This window comes from Epinephelus lanceolatus, chromosome 7 (genome assembly GCF_041903045.1).
Source record: "Epinephelus lanceolatus isolate andai-2023 chromosome 7, ASM4190304v1, whole genome shotgun sequence".
In the NCBI taxonomy this organism is placed as follows: Eukaryota; Metazoa; Chordata; class Actinopteri; order Perciformes; family Serranidae; genus Epinephelus; species Epinephelus lanceolatus.
This window is the reverse complement of record NC_135740.1, coordinates 13,985,518-14,012,779: the sequence shown is the minus strand read 5'-3', so window position 1 is coordinate 14,012,779 and position 27,262 is coordinate 13,985,518. Positions and strand designations below refer to the sequence as shown.

Here is a 27,262-nt window from a genome sequence, read left to right as displayed (position 1 = left end):
CAGAGCCATGCCATTTGTCTACATTGGAAGCACACATTGGAAATTCTACCAGATATGAAGATTCAATTTGAAGTACACAATTAAACAAGTTGTACAGATTTGAGACATGTTGTCGGGCGGATGTTGTAGTTTGTTTCTGAAGATGTCGGTTAAAAGAAAAACATTAATACCCCTGGAGAGGGGCTTTGCCTTTTTTAACAGAGATGAAGACAAGCTTTGGCCCCCTCACCACCTCAGTAATTTTCATACAGTCCCTTATAGCTGTTTTTATGATATCATCTAAATTTGATTCTGGTTTTTGCTCAAGATGACATTCAGCCTGGAGACGTACAGTGTATTAACAGTAACTGTTTACACCCCACATACTCTGACCTTTGACCATGTCTGCATCGTAGGACTGGAAGTGTGATCATTCGGTGTAAAAAGCGTCAGACTCCATTATATAGTCCTTCAACACCTGGGGTCTCTTCCCCTCCTGTTGTTTACTCTGATGTGAGAGGCATCTCATTCAGACTGGACCTAATAGCATGGTAATTTGTGTTAGATTAGATTAGGTTATCACTGGAGTTAACTGATCTCATCAGCTCCGCTGGCAGCGAACAATAACACAGGAACGATCAGATAACAAACCAAAAGCTGACAACTGAGACTATCAGTGGTGAAAAAGAGTTTAACGGTGAGACACACTAAATTACGTCTCGGTAAAACTATCTGACTGGCATCTAGCACGTGAAACGCTAACCTGCCTCGGCTCCTAATCGTCAGTCAAAATCTCCCTCCTCTAATCCTCCTTCCTCGACCCATATTTCCTCTATTCCTCGCCTTAATGGATCACACATCTCTCTCCATTATTAATGTGATAATTAGCAGTGGAGAGGGGGTGAGATCATGGCTAATAAGAAGAATAAATAACTGGGGAAATGTAATTTGAGTTTAATGAAAAGTCTGGCTTAGGGGAGAGTGGGAGACTGATGAATGGAGATGGCAGGTGAAAGGTGTGTGTGTGTGTTTTTGGATGTGTGTGGGTGCTCAGGGCGGTGTCACAATGATGAGAACAGAGTATGACCTCATGCTTTGCACACACACATACAATCTCACTTACACACATGTTTTTTTCAAGACTCATTTCTCTCTTACTCACCTTTCGTCTGAAAATAATTTTCCCCACTTTGGCCTATTTGTCCTTCATCTGTCCAACATTTGCAGCAATATAGCAGATGGCATTTACGCTGAGATATGACCTCTGCCCTCACCACCACTCATATCACTGTGGTGCCCGGGGGAGGATATGTTGTCGATCCTGACTCTAACTCATCCAGACACGCTTGTCTCATGCCAAAGCTGCGATGGTGTGGTGGGAAGGGGTTAAATCCTGGCTCTGCCAAGAGCGGTGAAACACCTGCAGGAAAGTTTCAGACTCTCCAGCCCCTCCTCTTGATAACATACACAGGTGTCAACAGAGCCGCGTTTCCTCAGTTACACACAGGGACATGTAAGCACCTGCCCGTAGGCTGCTTTTACCTAAATATACCCTCGCTGCTAAAGCAGGACAAAAGCACATCTCTGCTAATGTCCTCTCATTTACACCAGATATGATTAAAAGCCACTAATTGACCAGTTTCATGTGCATGAAATTAATTAGCAGCTAGACCTTGTGTAATGGTTTAACTCCTTTGAAGATGTTTTTAGCTCATGGCTGAATTTGAAATAGTAAAACATTTTTATATCAGCATTTAACAGCCTCTCTGTCTAAAGGCTGATGCTTCTGAACAAAAATACTTTTCTTCCATAAGAGGTTTGTAGTCTCCTCTGCTTTTATTAAAAATATAAAAAGATATCTTGAAACATTAAAAATATTATCCCCTGTTTAACTTTATAGACGTAATGTCTTCAGCGAGGGAAAAGTTAGTCCTTTGGAAAGGGTTGAGTTACAAATGAACTTTCCAGCTCTGCAGCTCTGCCCCTAAACTAGAAAAAAAGAAAAACAGAGGAGCTGTCATTCATGTTGTCAACACTAGGTGGTGATAAGCGCCTTGTGTGGAGTGATAGAGCAGCGGCAGTTCATTATGTCTCCCACTCATAAAGCTCAAATTGAGGTGTCTAAATTCAGTGAAACTCCTCTTAACAATCAGAAATATAAGAAGTGAGTTATTTATTTTTCTTTCTGGCCTGTCAGGTTTCCTGGGCCTGGCCTGAAGCGAGCACACCCCGGCTCAGAGTCCCGAAGCAACAAGCCCCCTGAGCCAATCATCAGCCAGATCATAGACAAACTCAAACACATCAACCAGGTGAGCTGTGTCCATGTGTGTGTGTCGTCCAGGGTCTGTGTGTTTCCACCACTTGTCATTTTGCTCCTGTGAGTTCTTGTTAAACTGTGTCTTTTAAAGTTTACAACAGCTCAAGTAAGCCGTCTCTCTACGCACACAAGTTGCCCTCTCCTCTGTGGAGGCGTAATGGTTTACCTCACCATTAGTTCTACCTCTTGGTTCACAATTGGACATTGATTTCCAAGCTGCTGCAGGTCAGCACAGGACAAGACAAGATGTGAAATGAAGATGCCTTCTGCTGTGCTGCGCCTTTCTCTCTCATATTTGAGAGAAACTTTATCGACAATCTGTGTTCAAGGTGATGTCAACACCATGTTCTGTTTTTAAACACAACAAAAAAATACTACTGACTGGAAACTTCTGAATAGATTATGTCCTCCATCCTCTGTAAGCCCCAGCTGTCATCAAGGCCAAAGCCCCCTTTTTTCGTTGCTGCTGTCGCCATGGAAACCACCTTTTGGAGTGGGCTGAGTGCAGAGATGCTGGCACGCAGGCTCAAAGTCAGCCTCTGTAGATAGATGTATCTGCCCACAGATCTGTCTGTACTTCCTGGTTCCTGGTGGTTGCACTTGTAGTTGTCAACACTTGGGATGGCTGCTAACCACCCCCCCACCCCCCCACCCCCAACACACACACACACCATCTCACATCTGTGAAGTCTGGTTGCGTGAGCATGTTTTTGTCTACATGTATGTGTTTGAGCTTCTGAGTGCCGCAGGCCTGTCACAGTGGATTACAATCCCTCTCTCCTGTTTAAACAACCTGGGAGATCCAAGGAGCAACTGTGGACCTTCCTCCACTCCAACTCTGACAACCAGAGACCCTCAAGAAAAATACAGAGAGTTGTGGTTTGAGACGCTGTAATTTTCTCAATTACTTCTGCTGTATTACCTCATGTGCGCTTTGGCCTGCTGTAAGCGAGAGGAGCGGTACTTGAACAGAAGTGTTAGGTGTTTACTTACCCTCTATCCTCTTCAAAAATCCCCGTCATGATTCATCCCCGATCTCACTCGCAATGTTACGTGCAGGTTTAAAAAATAATTCTCGTTTTTTTTTTTTTTTTTTTTCAATGTGAGTCCTATGTTTTTATAGTTTTGACCATCTTTTGTACTTTGTTTAAAAACACTGTACTATAGTAACTTTATAGTTACTAAGTAACTGCTTAGATCACAGCAACATCACAAAAAAAGTCAGACAGGGTGAAAAACAAAATTGGGCAGATAATCTGACAGGTTATATACAGGCAGCTGTTATGCCAGATAATCCAAATCACTTTATTATGTGGTTAAACCAAAAGTGAGGTCCTTAAAGTATGAAGGATGTTTACAACATACAGTCAAGTTAATTATTTTACTGCTCACCTTTATTTTTCTCTTCCAAATAAATTCATCTAACCAGGAAGTATGCTAAAAATTTGTATGATCATCTCACTGTACGTGTCCCTGTCCTCATATGACTTCTTTCTATCAATGTTGCAACATTCCAGCCCAGTCGCCAGAATAATATGCTGGCATTGTACGTTTCTGTAAAAACCACAGGTATGGGTATACATTTGTATGTTGCAGCAGACAGCAACAGACTACTGTTTGAGACTGACCAAAGCAAGTACTCTATTTTAAATGATGCATTGGGACATTTCCAGCCGTGTTTGTGGTAAAGCCAAAATGTAATCTTTTTCTAACCATAACCAATTGGTTTTTGTGCCGAAATATAACCACACATGAACCCCAGTGTTGTTGAAACAGAAATAATCGTTAAGTTTGAACATATCAGCTACCTGTGAAATGTACAAACAAGGTTGGGAAGTAACAATATACAAGTAAGTTACGTATTTAGAATACAAAATATGAGTAACTGTATTCAGTTACAGTTTAAATTGGTGGTATTTTAAATACAGTTACCATATTCAAAAAGTATGTTACGTAAATGTATTATTTTATTTGTTTGGGTGCATTTGATCTCACATTGTGTCCTTCCTGTCGCTTGCTTTGCAAGCACCACAGTGGATGCAGGACAGCTGATTCATGAGGTTGAATTGAGGAGTGATCTACACAACATCTCATTTAACTACAAAAAAAACAAAATAAGGAAGCAGCTGGCTGGAGGGAGATCACAAGGAAGTTTCTGGTAAATTACCATTGCTAATAACATCCTACCTTGTTGTTGGCCATATTGTGTGTAATTTTCAGTAAACATCACAATATAAAATGTGGGGGGTTTTTTTGTTTAAAAAGTACCAACGTAGAAAGAAAGTACTTGTCCATCTTTTAAGTGGATACATCCCCTGTTGAGTACACAGCTGATAGTTAGCCTATGTGGCTTGTTGACATAACGTAACAGAAGTGCGTCTTTAACGGATTCAGTGTGGACAGAGAGCGACGCTCCCTTGTTGTTATACATTGTGTTCAGTTCATATGAGGCACACATTTCCCATAAACAGATAGATTTTTAAAAAGTGTGTGCAGTGCAGTGGCAGGAGATGCACAGCCAGGACACTGTTGTGTGTTTTGGCATGAAAAGACCCAATAAGTTCAGCAAGATGATTTTGAAGTATTCCAGAAGTAATCTAAAGTATTTAGAATACATTACTTAGTTTGAGTAATCTAATGGAATAAATTACATATTACATTTTAGGGTATGTATTCAATATTCTGTAGTGGTATTTATTTTAAAAGTTACCTCCCAACACTGCAAAAGAAGCATATCCTTGGTTTGCCAAAAAATACAGTGGCAACATTTACTCAGGTGACTGCGTTGAACATTTCCACATCTCAGCAGTTAACTTGTTGCATATGATTTTTTTGATACCAACAGGAATGACGGCCAAAAATAAAAGCCAGTGTATCTGTAATAAACTAGAAACATCCTTTAATCTTAAAAACACAGGACATGCACACATACACACTCTAATGCAATAAGCCTTTCAAAACTTCCTGCCCTGACAGGGACAAACATTTGTACCCATATGATTACAAGCAGAGCTGCTGCAGCGCAGACTGTTTACCATGTGGATCAGTTTCCTGATGGGCTTTTGATGAGATTTTGCAGGGAAATGCAGTTTGGTGAAATGACTGAGCTCATTGTGTTACAGACATTCAGACAATCCTTTAGAAACATGGACACTGTCAAACTTTATCTCCGTGTGTGTGTGTGTGTGTGTGTGTGTGTGTGATCAGATGTTCTCAGTTCAGTAACCTAATACTCATTTCACAATGGTTCCGATGTACTAATGACGTGGTATACATGTGGACATTTATGGGGTTTTGATGCTGTTTACATAAACGCCTGATATTAATGCAGATGGACGATTCACATGGGAGCTTTTAATCCCATATCTGATGACCATACAGCAGAGTCAGGCACATTTCTGCTTGAACTCCAACTTCCCTTTAGATCTCGACATCAATAGGTTGGATTAACATCTGACAAAAGACGGACTGCGCTTGATTGCATATTTCATGTGCAGTAAAACTGTTTATGACTCAAAGCCATTTGTGCAAAAATCAGATTACACAAATATTTTTACTACAATTCATCATTATACTCGGGTACACAAAATAATAGGAACGCCTCACAAGATGATGCAACATAATACAATAGCCCTGCAATAAAAACTCCCCTTGTGAAGTTTACAATATTAAAGTTTTCTTCAGCCTAAGAGAGCTCACTCAACCTTATGATCACTTCTGAGGTTTCAATTCATGATGTTTATGTGTCAGTTTTCATTATATTGTAAGCTGTTCCTGTTATTTTGCCTCACCATTTGTATATCCATATTTGAAATTTGCCAATATAAAAAGAAGATGTGTTGTTCCACCACACATTCACTCTATTGGAGTAACCATTAGGCATGAGAGCAACTGTGTGCACCCTGCGTGCTGCTGCTTTCGTCAGGTTGGCAGTAAAACACCGGGGCAGCCATCTCATTTCTTCTTTTATTTATTCCTCCAGGTGAGTGACATAAAGCACAGTTAATCATAACACTGCACTGTGCTAATTAATTATGTTTATGCAGCAAGTTAAGTTTTATGACTAGTGGATGACAGTGAACATTCATGATGGATAATAGTGTCTGCGATGGCTTAACTAGCAAGGGTCTCTGCCTTTTTTTTCTTATTTTTAGTATCTGACATGACAAAACAATGGTTCAGATACATAGTAGGCCTAGTATAGCTGTTGGCATTAGTAGTTGTTTTTATTAAGTGCTGCAGAATTACAGTGGTATTGTTTATAAAGTTGTAAGCTAAGCTAACAGAGCTAACATCACCTGTTAGCTATTGTTCAAAACTGGTGTGTGCTCCAGCTGTATGTCTGCCTTTCTCTGTCCCTGTTCTTCTCTCTGCTTCACTGACTTTGGTCGCTCTGTCCTCATTTGATGCTCCAAAATTGAAACAAGGTCAGAGTAGGAGCTCTAAAGCAGTGTGTCATACCTCAAAACACTTCTGTGCATGTTCAGCCATTTTAAAACACTAGGTGTATTTCAAAATGCACGCGTCAGACACTTTTAGTGCATTTGAGCCTGAGGACTCAACAGTTAGCTCAGTGAGGCTATACTTTGACAAGGTGATGCATTCAGATGTTTTAGCATGAAGTTTACCATGTTCACCATCTTAGTTTAGCATGCAAACAATTAGCACCAAGTACAGCTGAGGCTTATGGTCATGAACTAGAATTTTGACATGATGGTGGTGCTGGATAAAAAGTTAATGGATCACCAAAGTTAATACAATACAGTATTTAAAAATTCACAATGGTGTTAGTTGAAAATTCAGGGGGTTGACAAAGTTGTTATGATACATCATCTGGAAACCATGAATTTCCTTTACAAAATTTTGTGTCATTCCATTTAGTAGATCAGTGATAGTCAACTTATGGTTCCTGGGCCAAATCTGGCCCTCAATAAGGTGCCGGGTGGCCCGTTGACTATTATTTAATTCACAACAAAAATAAATTGATTCACACTGAATTTTTTTTGCACTTTCAGTATGAATAAGATATCAGAATGTATAAAAAGCATCAAAATAGAGCTTGTTTTCATAAAAGTCTCGGTGGAGGATCCCCAGGACCCTCCAACAGAGGTCAAGTTTTACTTGACAACAACTCAAAATGTCTTAGTAAACAAAAAGTCATGACAATTTGGTCAACTTTTTGTCTTTTTTTCCCCTCTTGAAATGTATCTAATTAGGCCAATACAGGTATCAGAAGTTTAAAAAAAATCATTTAGACATAATTCTTTTTCTAAAAATAGCCTACAAATTGAGAACAAATTTCTACATGGTTACAGTCTTGCATTTCTCCAGCAGAGTTTATGACAAGTTTAAAGGATGATTCATTGTAAACTCTGACTTATCCATCTCACTGTTAACAAGCAGAAAAAGAACTTTACCAAAGCCTCAATTATTTTTAAATTGCAATATGTTATTCTGGAGGTTTACACTCATGTCTCACAAAGTCAGTAAATAAAACTAAACTTTAGGGAACAGATGTGAAGTCTGGCGGCTGCTCGCTCTGCTGCCATTCACGGGCTAACAAGCAGACCTAGCTGCTAACAGCCACCACTGAAACTCACAAATCCATTCAACAAGTTCACCATCCACAGTCAGACACACGGCTGCTTATTTAATGCCAAATTACCACTCATAACTCGCACCAACCGCTGACGCTACTCTGTTGTAGGTTTTTTGCAGGCGAAACATCCTGGTGCTGACTATTAACTGGAGTGTACCACATCGGCAGCTCCAATCTCACACTGCTCATACAGCATTAGAAGATAAGTTGGAGCACGGCCTTTTTCAGCTTTCTAGTTCAAAACATTTTTCTAAAATGTTTTATTAAATTATTTATCATTCTCTTCTCTCATTTTAAATGTCTGATATTCCACCACTTTTCGTCCAGTCTGGTCAACAAAAATGAAACATAGATTTCATCATAATTTTTATTATCAAGATCCATTTTTAGCTCATCAAGAGCTTGTCTTTGTCATAGAAAAAAGGTCATAGTTTTCATTAATGGAAGTACCGCTAGCTGTGACAGGATTTGCGTCTAAGCAAAGATAAGTGAGTACAGCAAATATGGAAAGGTTGAAAACAGACATTTAATTTATTATATATACTGATAAATATTACTAATGGTAGTGTAATAAGTGGCCCCTGGCCTCCTGTCATTTTGCAAAAGTGCTTCCCAGGCAAAGAAAGTTAAGTGTCCCTGTAGTAGATGTCGAGATATTTCACTGGATCAGTGAAATGTTTGACCTGCTGGCGACTAGATTTAAAACTCAGGGGATGAGCAAGTCATTAGTCATTATTTATCCTCAGGGCACCATAAATGTCTGCACAAAATCTTGTGGCAATTTATACAGTACTTGTCTAGGTTGTTAGAGTGGTGGAAAGAGTGATTGACATTGCCATCCGCAGAACCATGATGCAATCGTGACCAAAAAACATATCTGCCAGTAGAGCTGATGTCAAAGGCAACCCCTTAAACTGGCTTTATAATCCTGCTAAATGTTTATTGACTATACACAGTATTTCATGGTCCTAGCTGCTCTGAGCCGGCATGTTGTAAACAACCTCTGAAAGCTCTGGAGAAAGTGATGTTGTTTAGTTAAAGGCAGTTTTACAAGGTCTCCGCCTCCCCGCCAGTTGAAAGACCACCAGCTCTGGATATTGCAGGGCTAAAAGCAAATGGACTAATTAACCATCTGATATGAGAGAGCAGGCCACAGCTCACAGATAAATACTTTCATCTGCCCTGTTTATGTGCGGAGTGTATGAGGACAGGCCAACAATGAGATAGTATGTGTAATGTTCCTGGAAGTCGACCAGGAGAGTGCCATGCTGATTAAAAGCTCCTCAGTCCCGTGATGTCGTCTCTATGTTTGAGCATCTTGTACAGTATGTTCACAGCTGCAGACTAAAGAATGTGTACATTATTGTCCTTTATACGCATTCAGCTCCACATTCAGAACATGGGTCACCCACATACTGGTCTTTACAAGTCCCATAAGACTCTTTTATCCTGCACACATTTTCCATTTGAATGAACATTGTTCTCCTTTTGGCTCAAACGGTGAGCACAATCAATGGTTCTTCCAGCTTGTACTGACCCACTTTCTAACCACGAATCAGTCCCAGCCCACAGTATGCAAGACTGTGTCATAAAATATAGGGGCTACTCTCTCCAACAGTGAGGGGAACATGGGACCCCTCCAAAGAATCCACTTCCTTCCAACTTTAATCCCCCTGATGTTTCATTCCTCCACTCTTAAGTGCTCCGTGACGATGGTGCTGTGAAATGCAACTATGCAGCGGAAATGTGTCATTTCTCACGTTGTCAGTGTTGATCAGAGAATCAGCAGATACAGAGACAGTCTGGCAGGGAGACCCTTGCCTTTGTGGCTCTTTGAGGCTAAACTAAACACCAAAAGGGAAAAAAAAAATCTCAGAGCCGGTCGCCTCAGCTTATAGAACAACGTTTTCTCACGCCTAAAGCAGCTGATGTCATGACTGAGCTGCAGCCAGGTTTAAAGTGAGCTGTGCACTATAAATGGATGAAGAGAAATGGCTTTCTGCTTCGGTTATTGCTTCTCGACTTGGAATCTTTAAACAGTGCAAGCCTGTGAGGAGCCATGGACATTTCTGTGCATGCTCACACTTTGTAACAAATTCCTGTGTGAGGTCCTGTCTGAGTGTTGTGACCTGCAGTGTGGTAAGGGGACAGTTCACCCCCAAATTAAAAATACATATGATATAATTGAACTAGATGGCACTCGTGGCATGTGGTGCTCAAGCGCCAAAAAACATTTGAAAAACTCAACAGCAACATCTCTTTCCAGAAGTCATGACCTGGTTACTCAAGATAATCCACAGACCTTGTTGTTAGCAGTTTCATGTAGGAAATATTTTCTTTCTACCAAACTACACCCACCAACTGTATCACCATGCAGAAGGAAAGGTGCATCTACTCATGGACGAGAGGCTCATGACAACGCGAGATGCATAGGTGTAGATTTCAAGGGAGTCACAGAGGACACATCCCCCTCAATATTTAGAACATGTGCATTTGTCCCCCATAATAAAAACATAAAAATAGCAGATGACTTTTATTTAGACAAAAATTAAATACATTTACACCATAAATTGCTGCAGAAAAGGCACAAATTGGTGCAATGAAATTTGCCAGAATGCATGAAAATCAAGTGTTTAATGCTCAACACTTACTTGTGGAGAGCCCCCAAGATCCCCATTTCATATGTGTCCCCCACCCATGTTGAAATGAAACCTACGCCCTTGTCGAGATGTAAACATTAATGGCGTCCTCCTTGGCTGAGCTGTAACATTAGCTAGTTCAGTGGTGCTAAGTGACTTAGCAGTAGATGCACTCTTCCTTCTGTGCGGTGATTCCATTGGTGGGCGTAGTCGGTAGAAAGGAAATAGTTCCTACATCAAAGTGTTCACAAAAGGTCTGTAGATTATCTTGAGTAACTGGGTCATAATGATGTGGAAAGACACATTGCTGTTGAGTTTTTCAAGTGTGTATTTTTGATGCTTCAAGCACCACAAGCTGAGTGTCATCTAATTACATTACATTCAAGGAAAGGCAGACATCTCTGTGGCCAATATCTCCAACACTCAGCATCGGCAACTCACATTAGAAGACTGATAAATAGCACCTCAAATAAAAGGAAAATGCGTATTTTTGATTTGGGGGTGAACAGTCCCTTTTTAAGATGATAAAGAGTACACCAACGCTTTCCTTGGCTGCAGTGTCAAAATGATACTATTCTGCAGTGCCAGTCTGACAAGTCTCTCTGTTTTCTTAATGAGAACTTCACTGTAACTCTGACACTGCATTAATACTCCCTTATTGTAAAAACTGGCCAAGTCAGTTCCCTTGTGCGGAGACATATGTGGAGGCAGCGCTCTTAAATTAGAACATATTATTTTGGTGATGTGTTCTTGTTCTGAGGAGATTTGCTTGAGAGTTTGTTTTTCTGAACATCTGTTTAACTTCCCAGCGTATCGGGTTTCTCCTCTGAACAACTAATCTCACAGGAGATGGTTGAGCTAGTGGCAAAATAGAGCAATTATGTGATTGGTCTTTGATTACAGAGCGTTTCCCACTCATTTGTCAGATGAGTTTGCCATTTGGTGGGTCAGACCTCCTGGGATCATTCTGACAGCCTCTTCTTGGCTATATGACACTCTTTGGAGAAATACATTTGGATGTGAAAGACATCTTTGTTGAAGAGTTTTATGAATGCCTTTCGGCTAAACACAATTATTTCATCATGCGCTGTTCAAATTGCTCTGTCATTTGAAGAATAACAAGCATCTTCACATTGCGTGCCAGTGCTTTTATTCTTGCACCTTGTTCACATTTTAGCATTTACTTCCATCACTCTCTATCTGCCTCTCTTTCCATCTCCCCAGCTGTGCTGAGTTGTGTGTGACAGACTCCAGCTCTGTCGCCCTTACCTCCTCCAGCCACCCGCCTCTTCCCCCTCTCCTAAACCCCTAGATCTCCCCCCCACCCCTCCCCCGCCCAGCTTCCCAGTCTAATTGAAGCCAGAACCTGGGAAAATCCTGCAGGTAGGACAGGAATCCAGGGTGGAAAATAAACCAGATCCCGAGCGCCACAAATTCCATCACGCAGTCTCACTTCCTCCGAGCCACCGGAGCCTGGGCAGCGTGTGCTCGACACCTCGTGCATGCTCGTACAGAATACACTCTTTAATATATAACTCCTACACTTAAGCTGGGACAGTTTTTACTGTGCACACTTGCAGCAGTTAATCATATACACACACACATGACTACAGCAGATACATTTCCAGCTCATATTCAGCGGTGACACATACAAGTGGCTATGAAATAAAGCAACACTTCAAATACGCTTTGAAATGTATGAATAAATAATATGCTGTGTGTATTATAATTACAGTAGAGATAAAATTAAAGCTGCTTCATGACAAGGCGAGCTTGCGGCAGCCTTTTCCTACAGGGTGTGCATACTATCAGACTAATAGACACCATGGGTGTCAGACTAGGCCTGCTGTTTTGTAAACTTACTCTTGCTAACCTGGCCATTATGCTCGCTCCAGTCAAAGAGTCTGACTTCTGTTTGATGTTATTTACTGAGGGTTTTTGAAGCGTTATTTAATATACCCCCTCAGGGCTTTCGTCCTCTCGCCTTCCTAGTTTTTATGTGTGTGAAGTACGACTGCCCTGGAAGCGGAGGAGGAAGGAGGGCTGTTATGCCGCTATATTTGTGTGCAGGGATAAGCCATGAGGGTTCTTTAAATGAAGTGTGACACCTGGTGTAAACCTCTAAGGAGCTGCAGGGTGTTTGTGGAGGCAGAGTTGGTATCCCTGTTAGAGCACCACACACGCATGTTATCCTTTCGCTTTCCGGGAGACTTCTGACTTCATGGTAAGTTCAGGATTTGAGGAGTTATGAGGAGTTATGGTTCCTTAACTTTAGGAATCCAACTATCAGATAACCCCCCCACCTCCGCTTCCACACACACACAGAAACACACACACACAGACACCACTCTCCCACCCCAGCTTTCTCCCCTGCTGGCTGGGAGGTCAGACAGAGCATGTGAGGGCCCTTTTCCTCCCAATTAGTCTGCCTCCTAATGAGGCCCAACCATCCCTTCTACCACTGCCACCCATTCCTCTTTACCTCCATACCTCCACCTCGCCCTCCCTCCCAGTCCCCTCCTTCCCTGCCTCCCCCCTACCATCAGCCCTGAGGCCCGAACTGGGGTCGCCTCTTTCTACCCACTCCGCCCCTTTGCTCCCACACCACTACCACCCCACTGGGTGTAATTATCACGCAGCCGGCTTATAAAAACCCTGCTGCACAAGCCAGGCGCCTGGCTCGCTAACCAGGAACAGCATACACACACACACACACACATACACACAGGTGACAGTATGTGCAGTGGGCTTTTCGTTCTGATCCTTAGCTTTTTGTGGAACTGTCATGGAGCAGAGACATGAACAGCTGAGTCTTCCTGCTGCGGTCTGAGCCACACATCCTGGGCTTGTTGTCACTGTGCACAGTCATGTGTTAGGATCCCCCTGAAAAAGGCCAGGGGTCACACTTCCTGTTTCCTGTCTCTGTTAGGTCATCAGAGGGTCTCACTGTGAGGGTCAGAGACCTCCTCTGTTCCTCCTCTGCCTTTTGTTTGGGGCGGCGGTGCTCTGGGGGGCACAGCAGAGTAGAGGCTCCTCTCTGGACCTGTCAAAGTGTGTGCACTCCCTAACTTTATCTTTCCCTCACGTGCTCCCTGTCTTTTCATCTTGCCAGACACCCGTACCTTGTCAGTATGGGGTAGTTCTGCTGACCCCACTTTGCTATTTTCCAGCACTCTCAAGCCATTTTCTGTATGTTCCAGTGAGCTGCATGCTAAACTAGCTGGCAGCTGAGAAGCTGCTTGTAGCCCCACAGACCACTCCACCCTCTGTTACACGCTTACCCAACCGAGCGTCCGCTGGCTCCCACTAGGTGTGATCATGGGACATGCAGTGACAGTCTGCTGATGTTAAAATGGAGGGTTTCTTAGCAACACGACTCTGGGAACCACGGCGATAACGTGTAAAGCAGACGAGCAGCAGACAAAAAGAGATTGTCTGAGAGGTGTAATCTGATTTAGCAACCAGCGGCCTGTGCTGGAATGGGACTTCTTAAACTATTAAACCCCATGCAGACAATCAGCCACATTCAGAGACATAAGTCAAGATTTTCATTTGGTTAGCCTCAAAAAAGACTGAACATTGTTGTCATTCCAGATATATTTAATACTAGGGGGACTTAACCCTGTGTATTCAGGCCCTGCCTTGATCTGAGCTGAGAATGTCTGAATAAACAGAAGACACAATGGTTTATTCTTCCAGAAGATGAACTGGCAACAATTTATTTAATCTTCTATCTTAAATATATGTAGAGGGTTTAGGAGTTTTCATTAGCTTTCAAAGATTATCTACCAGAGGAACGGAGTCCCTGCCAACGAAGTCTAAACATTCATTCAGGTTTCAGTCCAGAGAAGAGAAATCTGGAAATAGCCTTATGGGCTTCGTCAGAAAGGTGGAGTGGACACACGCCCAGTTTAACACTCGACTGGAGAGCTCCTTTTTTTTCTTTCTGTGTTTTCTGTTCCAACTGGAATTAACATCAGGAAATTAATCTTGTCTGCATTAACTGTCTGCTGGGCTCCCGTTGCGTGACATACTTGACCACGGACAGATGGAGGAAGACAAGACGGGAAGGAAAGAAGCAGAGAGAAGAATGAGAGAGCGCATACGTCCCCCTCCTCTTTACATTTCAGATTCAATAAAAGTTGAGTAATGAGAGCGGGTGGGACTGCAGGGCAGGCTGTGTCGTCCGAACCTCCGCTCTGCCTGTCAGCATGCTGAGGAGCTTTCCATGATTCACCCTGTGGAAAGTGCCTTCTGTCATTCCTCTGTTTGTCTGTCTGTTTGTCTGTCTGTCTGTCTGTCTCCCGTGGTGTCCCTCATTCATTCCCACTCTCCTGCTTTCCTCCTGGCTCTCTTTTCCAAGCAGCACGTCTGCAAACTTGATAGAAGCAGCGCAGTATACATGTGGGGATTAAGAGTCAGGAAAGTCCATTTCCTTCATTTGTCACAAAAAATATTTTGCTGAAAAGTCATGTGTTTGATTTGTCTAACACAGTCACCCGGGCATCGGCTCCTGCACTGTTTTAAATATGTATAACCTGCTGAACAGAATGTTTTTGGTTTTGCAGGAGCTCTGAGATAAATAGGAGACAACTAGAGTCACAGTCTAAAATGCCTGAATGCCTAAAGTAGGCCTGTTACATGCACCATAAAAATTTTTTGGCCACATTTTCTACTGGGGAGGATAAGTCTGTACTCACCAAGGAAATCACTGAGATTTAGGAATGACAGCATAACTGAAACGAAATCTTACAAACACAAGACGATCAGACATGCTGCAAACAAAACCTGGGTTTGGGTTAGTCAAACTTACTTTGAAGAGAAACAAAGGTGAACAGTAAACTCACGTAGGTAGCTGTAGGCTACATTGTAAACATCCATCAGATTACAGATAGACTTCCTGGTGAACTTTGACCTGCTGTTTCCTCGCTGCAGTTGTGCTTGTGCAGTTTCTCTGTGCAATGACAGCTTATTACCAACATCCCAGGTCCACTCACTTTTGGTTTTACTTCCAAAAGAAGTGGTTCAGATGATTTAGCTTAACTTGAATACAACCTGATTGTCTAAACGCTTGTTTCTTGCCTTACTTGGTTGTTGCAGTACTGCCTTGTTTTCAGACCTGTTTCTGGCCACCTGATGAATTTAATGGGTCAGTTTCTTTCTACTGAACTACATCCACCAACTGTATCACCATGCAGAGGGAAGCATGCATCTACTCATCAACGAGAGGTGGAGAAGAGATGTAAAGATTAATGGCCTCCTCCTTAGCTGAGCTGTAACATTAGCAAGCTCAGTGGTGCTAGGAGAACTAGCAGTAGATGCACACTTCCTTAAGCACAGTGATAAGGTTAGTGGGTGTAGTTTGGTAGGAATAAAATGAATGTGAAATGTCCCTTTACGTAGGTCCAGTAGTCTTGTCTCATATGTCTGGTGTGTCTTCACCAAGTCCTTAGGGGGGTATCTGGCTCCTTAGCTGCTAAATGTTCTGCTGTGCTCACTAGCTAGTTGCTAACTTTGTCTAGTTTCATGCTAAGTAAAAAGCACACAATGAGTCTTTCAAGCTTGTTTTTTGCCTAAAACAGCTGCCTTTTCTTAAGATTAGTGAGAACAGTGAGAGTGAACTGAAATAGTAAAGGTGAGGGTGATAAAACCAAAACAATGAACTGAAAGAAGCTAACAAGCTCTGTGAGCTGAGAGGAGGGTTGTGATCATTTTCTGTGGGTTAGTCATTAAATATGACCCATTTCACATTACAAATGGTCATCTGACCTGTTGTTAATGTAAAAATATTGATTAAAGCAGCTTTAAGGTGGTGTACCGAATGATTACAAACCAAGCATCAACCTCCAGGGCTGAAAAATGAAGCCAATGTGGAAGTGCCAAATGCTGCAGTTCCTTGAATAGCTATTTATGGCTGGCTCCAGAAGCAAGTCCCCATAGACCCCATGTTAAAATACCCAAATTTACAGCAGTAATAAACATGTTTACACCCACAACAAACAGTTTTGGTCTCTATAGCTAATTTCCCTGTTCATGACGACTGTACTGGGGATGAATTTTTATATAACTCACCCATTTACATTTTATTACAGCTCAAAGTTACACATAATTAAGGGTGTGACTGCTATAAATGACAGGCTGTCTGCTACACATTAGTCTATAGGTCAAATCCACTCCTCACTCCTCCAAGATGGCGACAGCCAAAATGCCGAACTCGGGGCCTCAAAACGGGAGTCCACAAACCAGTGGGTGACGTCACAGTGGCTACGTCCATTATTTTTATACAGTCTCAGTTACAAACCCCAAAATCAGGTCAGCAGTTTTCATCACTGTGTTGTGCTTAAAACAGTACATGATGATTGTATGCATTTTAAGCCTTCAGCTCGGAGCAATTATAGAAACCATCAACATAAGACGCTGAAATCATGGCTTTTGTTATGAATGTATGGTGAGCAGTACTCTGTTTGGGAACCTAAGCCCTAAGTTCTGTAGATTAGATTTGTTGACAAGATGTGTTGAGGCATTGATAGAAACATTCAGAGCAGCAGATTCCGTCTGGGCCGAGTCATGAGCAGCGTGTCCAGACAAGTCCTGTGCGTGGAGAGGAGGACATAACATAGGGCCTGATCCCAATCACACACACTGACAAGGAGACCCGTTTTTCTATACGCTCACTGTGTTCATTAGTCATCCTCTCCCTGTTTCACTCTTGACATTACTCATTCATTTTAACAGTTATGATGTTTATACTGAGATATTTGCCTCCCTATCTTCACATCATTTTGTGATTTACGGTCTAACGTAAAGCAGGATCTTACTGCCAGCTCGTGAAAAGGCCACAGCTAATGCTCACCAGTGAGTGCAGGTTGATTTCTACCAGTGCAGGTCAACCAGTGGCTGGGCCCAGGGGCTCAGTTGCAGCTGTCGTGTCGAACAGTGACCCTGTGTGGAGTTCATGTCATGTGTGGGAGGCAGTGACAGACTTGCGGTTTCTGTGTCTCTGTCTGGGCTGGCCTGCATTGAGCAATCCGCCACATGTTTGGGCTTTGTGTGCAGCTTTTGAGCCTATGTTTCCTTGGTGTGACTTGCGCTTTTGTGTTAAGGGGAGGTGAACCCTGTGGCCTGCGGGATGCCTATAGCCGTCCTGATTACATGTTCTGTGCATCCAGCTGCCTGTTCAAGCCAGCTCCCGATGCAAGTCTCGAAACACAGAGGAGAGAGAGGAGAGGAGTGAGAGCGCCAGATTTCCTCTCCTAATGGAAAACATACTGAGCATTTCTCCAAAAAAAATGTCTCTTTTATTTGTTTCCTCCCTGCTTCCTTTTGCTTGGGTTTTTTTTTTTAATTGCATAAGATTCCAGCCCAGAGCGACTTGAGGTTTCTCCCTCTTGTGGTAAATCTGGAGGCTCTTGCCGGATCACGCTGTGGCTGAGCCATGCCAAAAGCGCAGCGTCACTTTCGACACAAACATACATCCCACCCCTCCCCGTTACCGCAGCCGTGGCAGAGGCAGTCAGTCAGTGGGCAGAAGCCACAGCACTCTGCCACAGAGGCTCAGGGAGAGGTACTGCCCTGCTACCCCCCCTGTGGAGAAGGGCACGGCTCGCTGCTATGGCTCATTTAGACCATGGCTATGATTATGCAGCCAAATTCTTATTTTAATTCCCAAAATCCCATTTTTTATTTTTTCATCTGCTGTTCATCTGCTGCTATTTATAGATTTTAATTCCAAAATATAAAACTCTCAGATGTGTTTTTAGCCGTGCTAGCAGCTGCAGGGACGGCAGTGTTGGTCGGTCACCACATTTTACTTCAGACTGAAATATCTCAACAACTGTCCCACGGATTGCCCTGAAGTGTGGTACAGACATTCAAGTTCCCCTCAGAGTGAAAAATGCCTTTTTTAAAAACTCCATCATAGTGTCAAAATATAGATTTGTCCAACACTTGGGATGATGACTAAATACCTGCAAAACTTTTGACCTTACCATCTATCTCAGCTGTACTTTGGACTTAGTATTTTTTTCGGGATGGCTTGACACCAATATTTCATCGATTTCACAGATATCAATTCTGCAGTCTTGAGTATTTGCCAAATCAATACCAAAGGGTTGCTGTCTTTTTCCTTATCTTAAACAACTAAGCTGTACATTTGTGTGAATGCACTTTGCTTGACCTAGCTATCTAAAAAAACATCATGCTCAAACTGTGAAAGAACTATTCTACTCTCAGAAAGGAAGAAATACATAGCCCCACAACATGACTCAGTTATGTCATACTGCTGCTTCTTTATGGACAAAAGTTTCACTCATAGAACTTTCATTGGCATGTTTGATTGATCAGCACTGCTCAAACATGCAAAATGAAATTTAAAGTGCAACTTAATGCAGTAAACAGTTTAAATATAGAATAACTAAGGAATTACAATTCAATGCAAAATACTGAATACAACTCAACACTCAATGAAGCCTGTACCTCAGTGATATAGCAAAGTCGCACTGTAGACCATACCTTACTAACTATAACTTACCACAGAAATAACAGCATCTCTAAAATGTAATGAACAGTTGAAAACAGTATGGTAGGTGTGGCATCTTAAGGCACTTACAACTAAATTCTAGGCTGTTATTACACCTGATATCAAGTTAGTTGCATTGAGAAGACTATCTAGGGGTAGACAGAACAAGCTCTGAAAGAACTCTTGTGTTCACGACACCTGTTGCTCATCTATGTTACCCATCATGTGACATCTCTTTACGGCATGTCATACATATTGGATTATGCTTTTCTTTTTTTCTCATATCCGATCCAATATTGGACCAATACTAAGTATTGAATCGGTACATTCCAACTAATGATCAAATGTTAGCATACTTACGTGCAAAACTAAGATGAACAATATAGACATTATACCTACTGAATTGTTGTTGTCATTGTGAGCATGTTAGCATGCTGACATTAGCATTTAGCACAAAGCGCTGCTGCACCTGAGGACCAATCACTGTATAATGGACAACAAATCTCCATGTCTGCTCACTGTACAAAAATGAAGACAAAATATCCCGTGCTGGTGGCATCATTTGGAGCCGTAGTCTACACAGTAGTGTTACTGCAGCCAGCCACCAGGGGGTGATTGAGATGTTTTGACTTTATTTTTGGGGAGTTGTCGTGTCATTTGTCTTTATTACACAGTCGATGTTGAGGACAGCCTCACAGAGCAGCTTGCATGGCTGCGGAGTCTTTGTGTTGTTTCCTCTAACATCAGCATACAGTGAATCAGAGGACAGCATGTCCGTATATGTGTTGAGGGGAGTTGGTGTGTTTGCTGGCAGGTGGTGAGCTACACATGGCAGTGTTCAGACAGACCGAGCTCTAAACAAGGACACAACAGTTGCTGTCAATGTTTTTCCCCTCACTCCTCATACCTTTTTTTAGGTTTTGTTCTAAAATACCCCGAACCACATCTTTCTTTCCCTGTTTTACAAGAATTTGTTTGCTTTTTAATTGGTTTGTGAGGCACCCCTCCCCTCCCAAAGTCCGACTGAGTTGCCAGGATACAGACAAGGAGAAGGAATCTCAGGACCTCAGTAAGTCTGTGAAGGACTTCTCCAATTGCAGGCAAACATGGATGTGTCTGTAAGAAAACAGACCAGTACATTAAACCGCCATTCATTATGTGGAGGGTTTGTTCGTGGGACATGTTTTAATGTGACACCTATGGCCTCCGCTCTGTCAACAGTTGGCGCTTTGCTCGATGTCTTCAAACAGAAGTCAAAATGTTCCTGTGGATCAGCCGTCCTGTCTGTGACTTACTGTTTGTCTGTCCCTCGGTCTTAGTGACCAGGCTTTTAGAAATGTTGTGGTCATCGTGCGAGTATGGCCTCAATGTTGAGAAATGAATGGAGGTTTGTTGGGCAGCCATGCGGGGAACAAGGTGATGTGTGTTCCCTCTCTAAACTTTAGAGTTTATGTCACTTGTAAAACCCAGATTGACTGGTTTGTATATGCAGGCGAAGGGAACAGGGTTGTTTATCTTCCGGCTGACGTAATTCTGTGATTAGCTCTGGGTTTTTATACCTCCGCTCTCTGTCTCTCTCTCTCACACACACACACAAACACACAGTCTGATCTCAGGCAGACGTCGCAGCTGACTTGAGACAAGGCCCATATGAACTCAATTTTCTCCCATAGCCAGCCAAAACAACCAAAAACAACAACAAAAAATGCATGCTGACGTATGCAGATAGGAAGGAAATCAATGAAAAACAAACATGCAGGCAGAGCGGTGAGATGAAAGGAAGCTTGGAGGGCAGGCGGCTGGAATTTAGCACATCTGTTACCTTGGCAGGGCTCTCAATCATGTGTGATGTTGTGGAGGCTGAAAGATGGTCAGAGAGCGGCCATGTAGGTTGTCTCCAAGCTGGCTCACATGTTTCTCACCCGTGAATAGAGCAGGATGGAAGGCTTTTCTTTTCATTTCTGTGTTGTTCTAAAGCCACACAGCAAAAAGTGCAAAGAAAGTTTTAAGTCAACATAACATTTTTACTCAGTTATAGTAATTGAACTGCATAAAGTTTGCTGCTTCCTCCTCCTTTTGCACTTTGTCAATGTAGTGTAAAACAAGCTTTAACTGCAAAGAGTGATTAAAATAATAATCAGTAGATATTCTCTGACATAAGTTGATTAAGGTTGAAATATATGTTGAAGTTAAAATACTCAATTAACACATTGTTTCATGTATTCATGTATTGTACTCATTCACACGCATCTGATCATGTATTGCATGTAAGCACTGGGGACTAAATGAGGAGTCCCTAAGATTCAATGTTTTTTAAAAAATGCAGTGAGAATTGGCTCGAACATAAGGGTGGGGATGTTACGGGGCGGCAGTAAGGACCCAAGTGCGAACAGACAGTGAAACAGTTTGAGTCCAAAAGGTTTATTTTAGCTCTCTGGGTGAGGGGGTCTGGGTCCAGAGCGTCTGAGGAGGGGGCAGGCTGAGTGGGGAGTAGGCTGGAGCGTCCGAGGTGAGGGCAGGTGGAGCAGAGCGGACCGGAGAGCAGAGCAGGCTGGTTGGATACTGGAAACACAGGAAAACAGGATTACAGACACAGAGGCCGTTTACACGTACACGGTGATTTTGATAAACGGAGACATCTTCCTTCGTTTGTGCCCTTCGTTTACACGCAAACGGAGATTTCTCCTCTGAAAACGAGTCTTTCTAAAAACTCCGGCCAGAGTGGAGATTTTGGAAAACTCCGGTAGCGCGTTTGCATGTAAACTGAGATAAACGCAGATAAACGGAGTTATAGGCAGCCCACGTCACAGTATGCGCCGGAACTTGCGCCTGTGTAAAAAGTGCGACCTATGTTGCTATGGTGACAGTGGATACATGGAAGGCTTGAGCTTCTCGTTACACTGCCACCTACAGGTTTGGCATGCTCTTGTGTATATATACACGGGTAAGTGTAAACGAAGATCTTTTTGAAAACGGAGACGGTGAAATGTCCGTTTATGAAAATAGCCGGCGACGTGTAAACAGCCTCAAAGTTTTAAGTCAAGGATTCAACTACAGGCTAGAGTCGAGCTGTATACTGACTTAACAGTGGCTACGATCTGGCAGCGTGGATGTGGCAGGGCTGAGTACAAGTAGGCAGTTGATTGCAGAATGAGATGCGGCTGGTGGTGCTCTGCTCAGTCTCCGGCACACCTGTAACCACTCTGCTCACCACACCCACACACACACACACACACACTCAAGCAGCAGATGTAACAGGGGAAGTCCAGCCCAGGCTGTCACAGCCTGATAAACCAGTATGAACCACACCCAAGGTGGCTCGAAGATGATTACACAATTAAGACGTGACTAAGAAAAAAGGTGGAGAATCACCAGAGTCTTCACCAGCATAAAAGGGAGAGCGCAGAGAGTGTAACTTCAGTTTTGCTCCGGAGCTTGACTGATGAGTTGTATTTGTTGTTGCTTGTGAACACATTAAACTCGGTTGCACCTGATTCTACGTGTCTCCAGTGATTTTCTGAGCACCAGCCTTCTGATTCTAAGACACTTATTTGAGTAAAAGGCGAGTCCAACCAAAGACGTTGAAGGCAAGGTCTGGAGCCAACTGGCCTGGCTTCAGGCACCAATTTTTGCTTCATCATCAAGAGTAATTCATTTACAGCTCTTGGACATTTCTGTATTATTTATGAGTTGATTAGTTTACCACAGTTCTCAATAAACACTTCTGGTATGTTTTGCACAAACATATTATGAGCTTCTGTAAATCACATGGGAAAATATCTGAGTTAACCAACAATTGCTTTTACAGCCCAGAGGCCAAACCGGGATAAGATTCTGTTGTAAATAATATTACATTTCTTTGTTCTAGAGCTTGTGTTGCATCCTTTTTTTCTATCTGTCTTCATATTCTTTTCTCTTCGTCAGCATTGTTTAATCTGCAGACTGTTTTTTATTATTATGTCTGCAAGTGTTTATGCTGCCATCTTGGCCAGGTATCCCTTGAGAGAGAGGTTTCCAACTTTAACTGGTGCAATGAAATAAGTCATAATATTACAAACATTAAACAATATTTCTTCTTCTCTCCTCCCACGCTCTCGTTTTAGATCCCAAGGCCTTGAAGTCCACTCGGACAGAGTGTGTTATGTGGTGTTTTTGTATCCCAGTTGCCCTGTGACAACCACTGAAGACAATGATGTTTGCCAGTAACAACACAATCGCACCAGTCTGCTTGCCCCACTGTTTCTTTTTCTCCCAGTAAATTACATGGAGCGACAGCCACAACCCTTTGAATGAATCACGTTTGGACAAAAATAACAAAACTGGCACCGATAACAAAACTGTTTTCTTGCCTGGTGATTATAATTAGAGTTTGGTAAATACCAGCGCTTTTAGATCTCACCGAGTTTTTGTCAGGAATTCCCCTCACACTGTTCTAATCATACAGTACACGCTCAGATCAAGAGACACCCCTTATTTATTTTAACAGCTTTGTTAAACCATTAATGCACAGGCACATTCCTGCCACAGAGTGATTCATGAGGAGGGCGAGGGCGGCTGTGTTTTCAACATCATTACCTTTAACCTCTTCCTGTTTGTCCCACAGTTGCTGCGGCTGGTAACGGTATCTGAGAAGCGCTGGAGAGCCCGGTCGCGGGGAGTTGGAGCAGACGGGTGGAGCGATGAGGGGGAAGAGGGATTTGTGAGCGGTGACTGCGACGATGAGGATGAGTGCACCGGAGTGTCAGGACTGGGGCCACCACCGAGACGCAAACGGTTACGCATCTTTGCAGGTGAGACAAAAACTGGATCTCTGAATTTACCTTAAAGGTATATTATGTACAAATTGTCAGTTACTGTTGATAAACAGTATCTCCAGCTAAAGTGAATGTTAAAGCCAATTCCACATTCACTCTCATTCACTATATTTCAGCGCTGTGTCCACGATTTTCATAGCCTCCTTCTGGATACATACTACTAAAATACACCGCCACGTGCATCTTGTGGGTCATAAGTGATGATTGAGAGAGATTACTTTCTATGAGTCTATACATCATTGTTTAGGAAAATCCTTTGTAGCGTACTTTTAACTGCAACTTGTTTGTTTTGAAATAACCTGCTGCATCCACATTGATAACTTTAAATTACCTTAAATTGCTTTTATGAGTCAGGCTGTGAAGAAATTTTGGGCACAACCTATTAAGTTGTTTACGTGAAAGCCAGCTAACCAAATTGGAGCTATTTACTTTAAAACTGGTAAGTGCATGAATAGGTTTGGCTCAGGTTTGCAGTGAGTCAGAGCGATCACAGTCCAAACAGAGGCAGTGGGCACAGCAGAAACGTGTTTACATGACTACTGTACATGTTGACACCACCGTGACACTATGCAGCAGGAGACGTGAGACTTCCTCAGGTAGCCGCCTCTCCTCAACCTCTTCACCTCCCCGCTGTCAATCCCTCGGAAACGTCAAGATGTGCTCTCCAAAAGCCAAACAAAGAACAAATGAAGCTACAAACTGTCGAGAGAAAAGAAACCAAACAGAAAATGAGGGCGAAAACAGCCAGGGAGCAGGAACAAGAGGGTTCGATACACGGACACAAAGCCAGCGCAGCTGAGCAAACACGGCAGAGGGAGTAGTCCTCCTGTCGGGGATGTTGTGGCAGAGATTTGGGTTCGCTGGGCAGGGAGCAAGAGCAGGAACCCGAGGTTAACACAGGAATCCTGCAGGGCCATCACTTCCAGCAGGCTGGGCCGTGAGAGTCTGATGCCCTCTCTTACACGCTCCTGTTAGCCTGACTGTACAGTTCTGCTTCGATACACAGAGTCATTATACTGTCTCCTCAGGGTTGACACAGTGGGAAATTAAAGCACCCTTTATGGTCCGACCTCCATCTTTAGTGTGTATGCTCCTCACGAGTGTGTGTGACTGAGCGTGCAGGCACATATACGTCTGTTTGTATGTGAGCCAGTAATGTTTGCAGACCTTGGAGAGTCCCTGCTCATTGGCAGATACTCAGATAGCTGCTGATAGCCTGTGATGACCTAGCAAAACGCTGATCTAGCACGGCCACTCAGCCCATTTTGGTCAAACAGGGGGCTGGAGTTCAAAGGTCAACCTGCTGAGCATGAGGCCTAATGGGCTGCCTGTCTGTGCTCTGCTGCTCTGAGATGGACGAGGCAGATCTGGTTTCACAAAGCCTGGAGTGGAGTGACGGCATAGCACACACACACACACACAAGAGCCGGGGAAAGGTGACAGAAGCCACAACAACAAGGTGCAGACAGGACAGAGGCGGGGCTGAGACCCCCACACAGCCAGGCTGTCAACCTGCCGACCACACAGAGGATGTTCCCAAACATGCGTAATGATTGATCTGTCCTCGCTCATGCTCTGCGCAGATTCCATAACCTCCTGATCACTAATGCCGCTCACCCACAACACACACACACACACAGACATACACACTTCCCCTCTGGGCCAATCAAACCCCAAGCCCCACATTCCCCAGAGCATTCCAGGCCAGGGGAGCTATTCCAGGACAGGGACCCCCCCCTACACCACCCCCACCCCCACAAAGCCAGACTTACAGCCAGGCACTGGACTGGATACAGCTCACTCACCAGACAGATCACTCACTGACCTCCGTGGTGTCAGTTAATTCAACTTGTCAATTAATTCAATTAGCCAAATAAATAAAAAACAAATGGTTATGAACAGGTTTAATTTACAAATAATTTGAGGCTGTATTCTAGTATTCTAGTGTTTGGTTTAAAACACTTGGTCCTTGGTCCAGAACATTATCACACCAGCTATAATCAGTAATAACCTCATACGTGTGGGCTAAAACAAAAACATGATTACACTCTTATGGTCAGATGATTGAATGATTTGTCCTCAGTCACTTATATTTACTATATGCACATTGTTTAAAGCAAGCCTGTGTAACTTCTGTGGTTGCTGTGGCCAAGCCTGTCAATTATGGTATCATGTTATATGGTAACACAAGTAATGAAGAGTCATAAAGTTAACAAACTGACTCAGCAATCTTATTTATGCAGTAATGTCTACCTGAAGTTTGCTAACATTAGCCACCAAAAGCTACTGGTAGCAGCAAAAGCTAGAGGTAGTTCAATGGTGTTCATTATGTCTTTAGTTTCTGATAATGACTGTAGTTGTTCTTTTATCTCAGACATGTTACATACCTTGACATGTTTCGGCGGAAACTTCCGCCTTCCTCAGAAGTGTCACTTGGTGGTGGTTGTGACGCATCTTTATCAGTTGATCTGTCAAAGTATGTAACATCCTAACATGTCTGAGATAAAAGAACAACTAAAGTCATTAAAAGCTAGAAGTGTTTGGAATTGAACAAAGGTTTGTTTTATGCTTCAAAGACTGAGCATGTTATTTCTGTTAAATCTTCTTTCAAAAGTCACATAGTCTCACTTTAAAGGTGTGATATATAACATTCATACCGCCTTTTCCATCAAATTAGCTCTGATTCTTAAACTCGTTCTGTTCATGATTCCTGGAACCTTGAAGCTATCTAATGAACCAGTTCATGTTTCCATCAGTTCTGAGTGGAACCGTTGTAATCACGAATGTATCATCAATGACAGACGTTGCACAATACACAACGTAGGTAGCATAGTAGTAATAGTAATAGTAGCAAAAATCGTGGGTTACACTGATTATCCGCAAACTTTTGTTCTGTTAGGACAGACATTTGGTTTTACCCAAAAATGATGATTGATGATTTCTCACTTGATATCTCCATTGTTGCCTTCTACATCCTCTCTTTTCAACCTGTAGAATATGACACGCCCTCTGATGTCATCACAGTTTGCACTTCAGATCAAGGATCTATTTTTTTTTCTTTCAGTTCCAGCTAAGAACCAACTTTTGCGGTTCTGAACCAATTTATTTTCGGTCGAAAGGCTCTCAGGGGGTCAAAATCAGGTGCAAGAACCAGAATGGAACAGGTTTCATGTTGGTGGAAAAGGGGTATCAGAGAGGCCTGCACAAAACTCTCACCTCTGACCTTACAAGCAGACATGGCGGTGGCGGAGCTGACATGACGGCAGCCACTGCTAATAGTAACACCAGTGCAAACAGTGCTAACAGTGCTTTAAATGGCAACAGTGCTGACAGAGCTAACAGTGGGAGGGAACTGGAGGATGGGGGTTACACTTATGTGACAACGCCATCCCACCA

General features: G+C 42.8%; 1 protein-coding gene and 1 long non-coding RNA gene across 3 annotated transcripts in view; one reads left to right on the top strand and one right to left on the bottom strand.

Annotated features, from left to right (window-relative positions):
• gpc3 (glypican 3) overlaps window positions 1-27,262 on the top strand; it is a 151,153-nt gene that overhangs the window by 108,037 nt on the left and 15,854 nt on the right. For both annotated transcript variants that reach the window (XM_078169201.1, XM_078169202.1), the window contains exons 6-7: window positions 2,177-2,288; window positions 23,656-23,842. In XM_078169201.1, coding sequence (XP_078025327.1) covers window positions 2,177-2,288; window positions 23,656-23,842 — 299 coding nt within the window. The remainder of the gene's footprint in view (window positions 1-2,176; window positions 2,289-23,655; window positions 23,843-27,262) is intronic.
• On the bottom strand, window positions 21,454-22,269 carry LOC144463788 (uncharacterized). Its single transcript, XR_013491788.1, has 2 exons — window positions 22,134-22,269; window positions 21,454-21,614 (listed from the first exon to the last, which is right to left on the bottom strand). It is a non-coding gene; the product is annotated as an uncharacterized LOC144463788 (long non-coding RNA).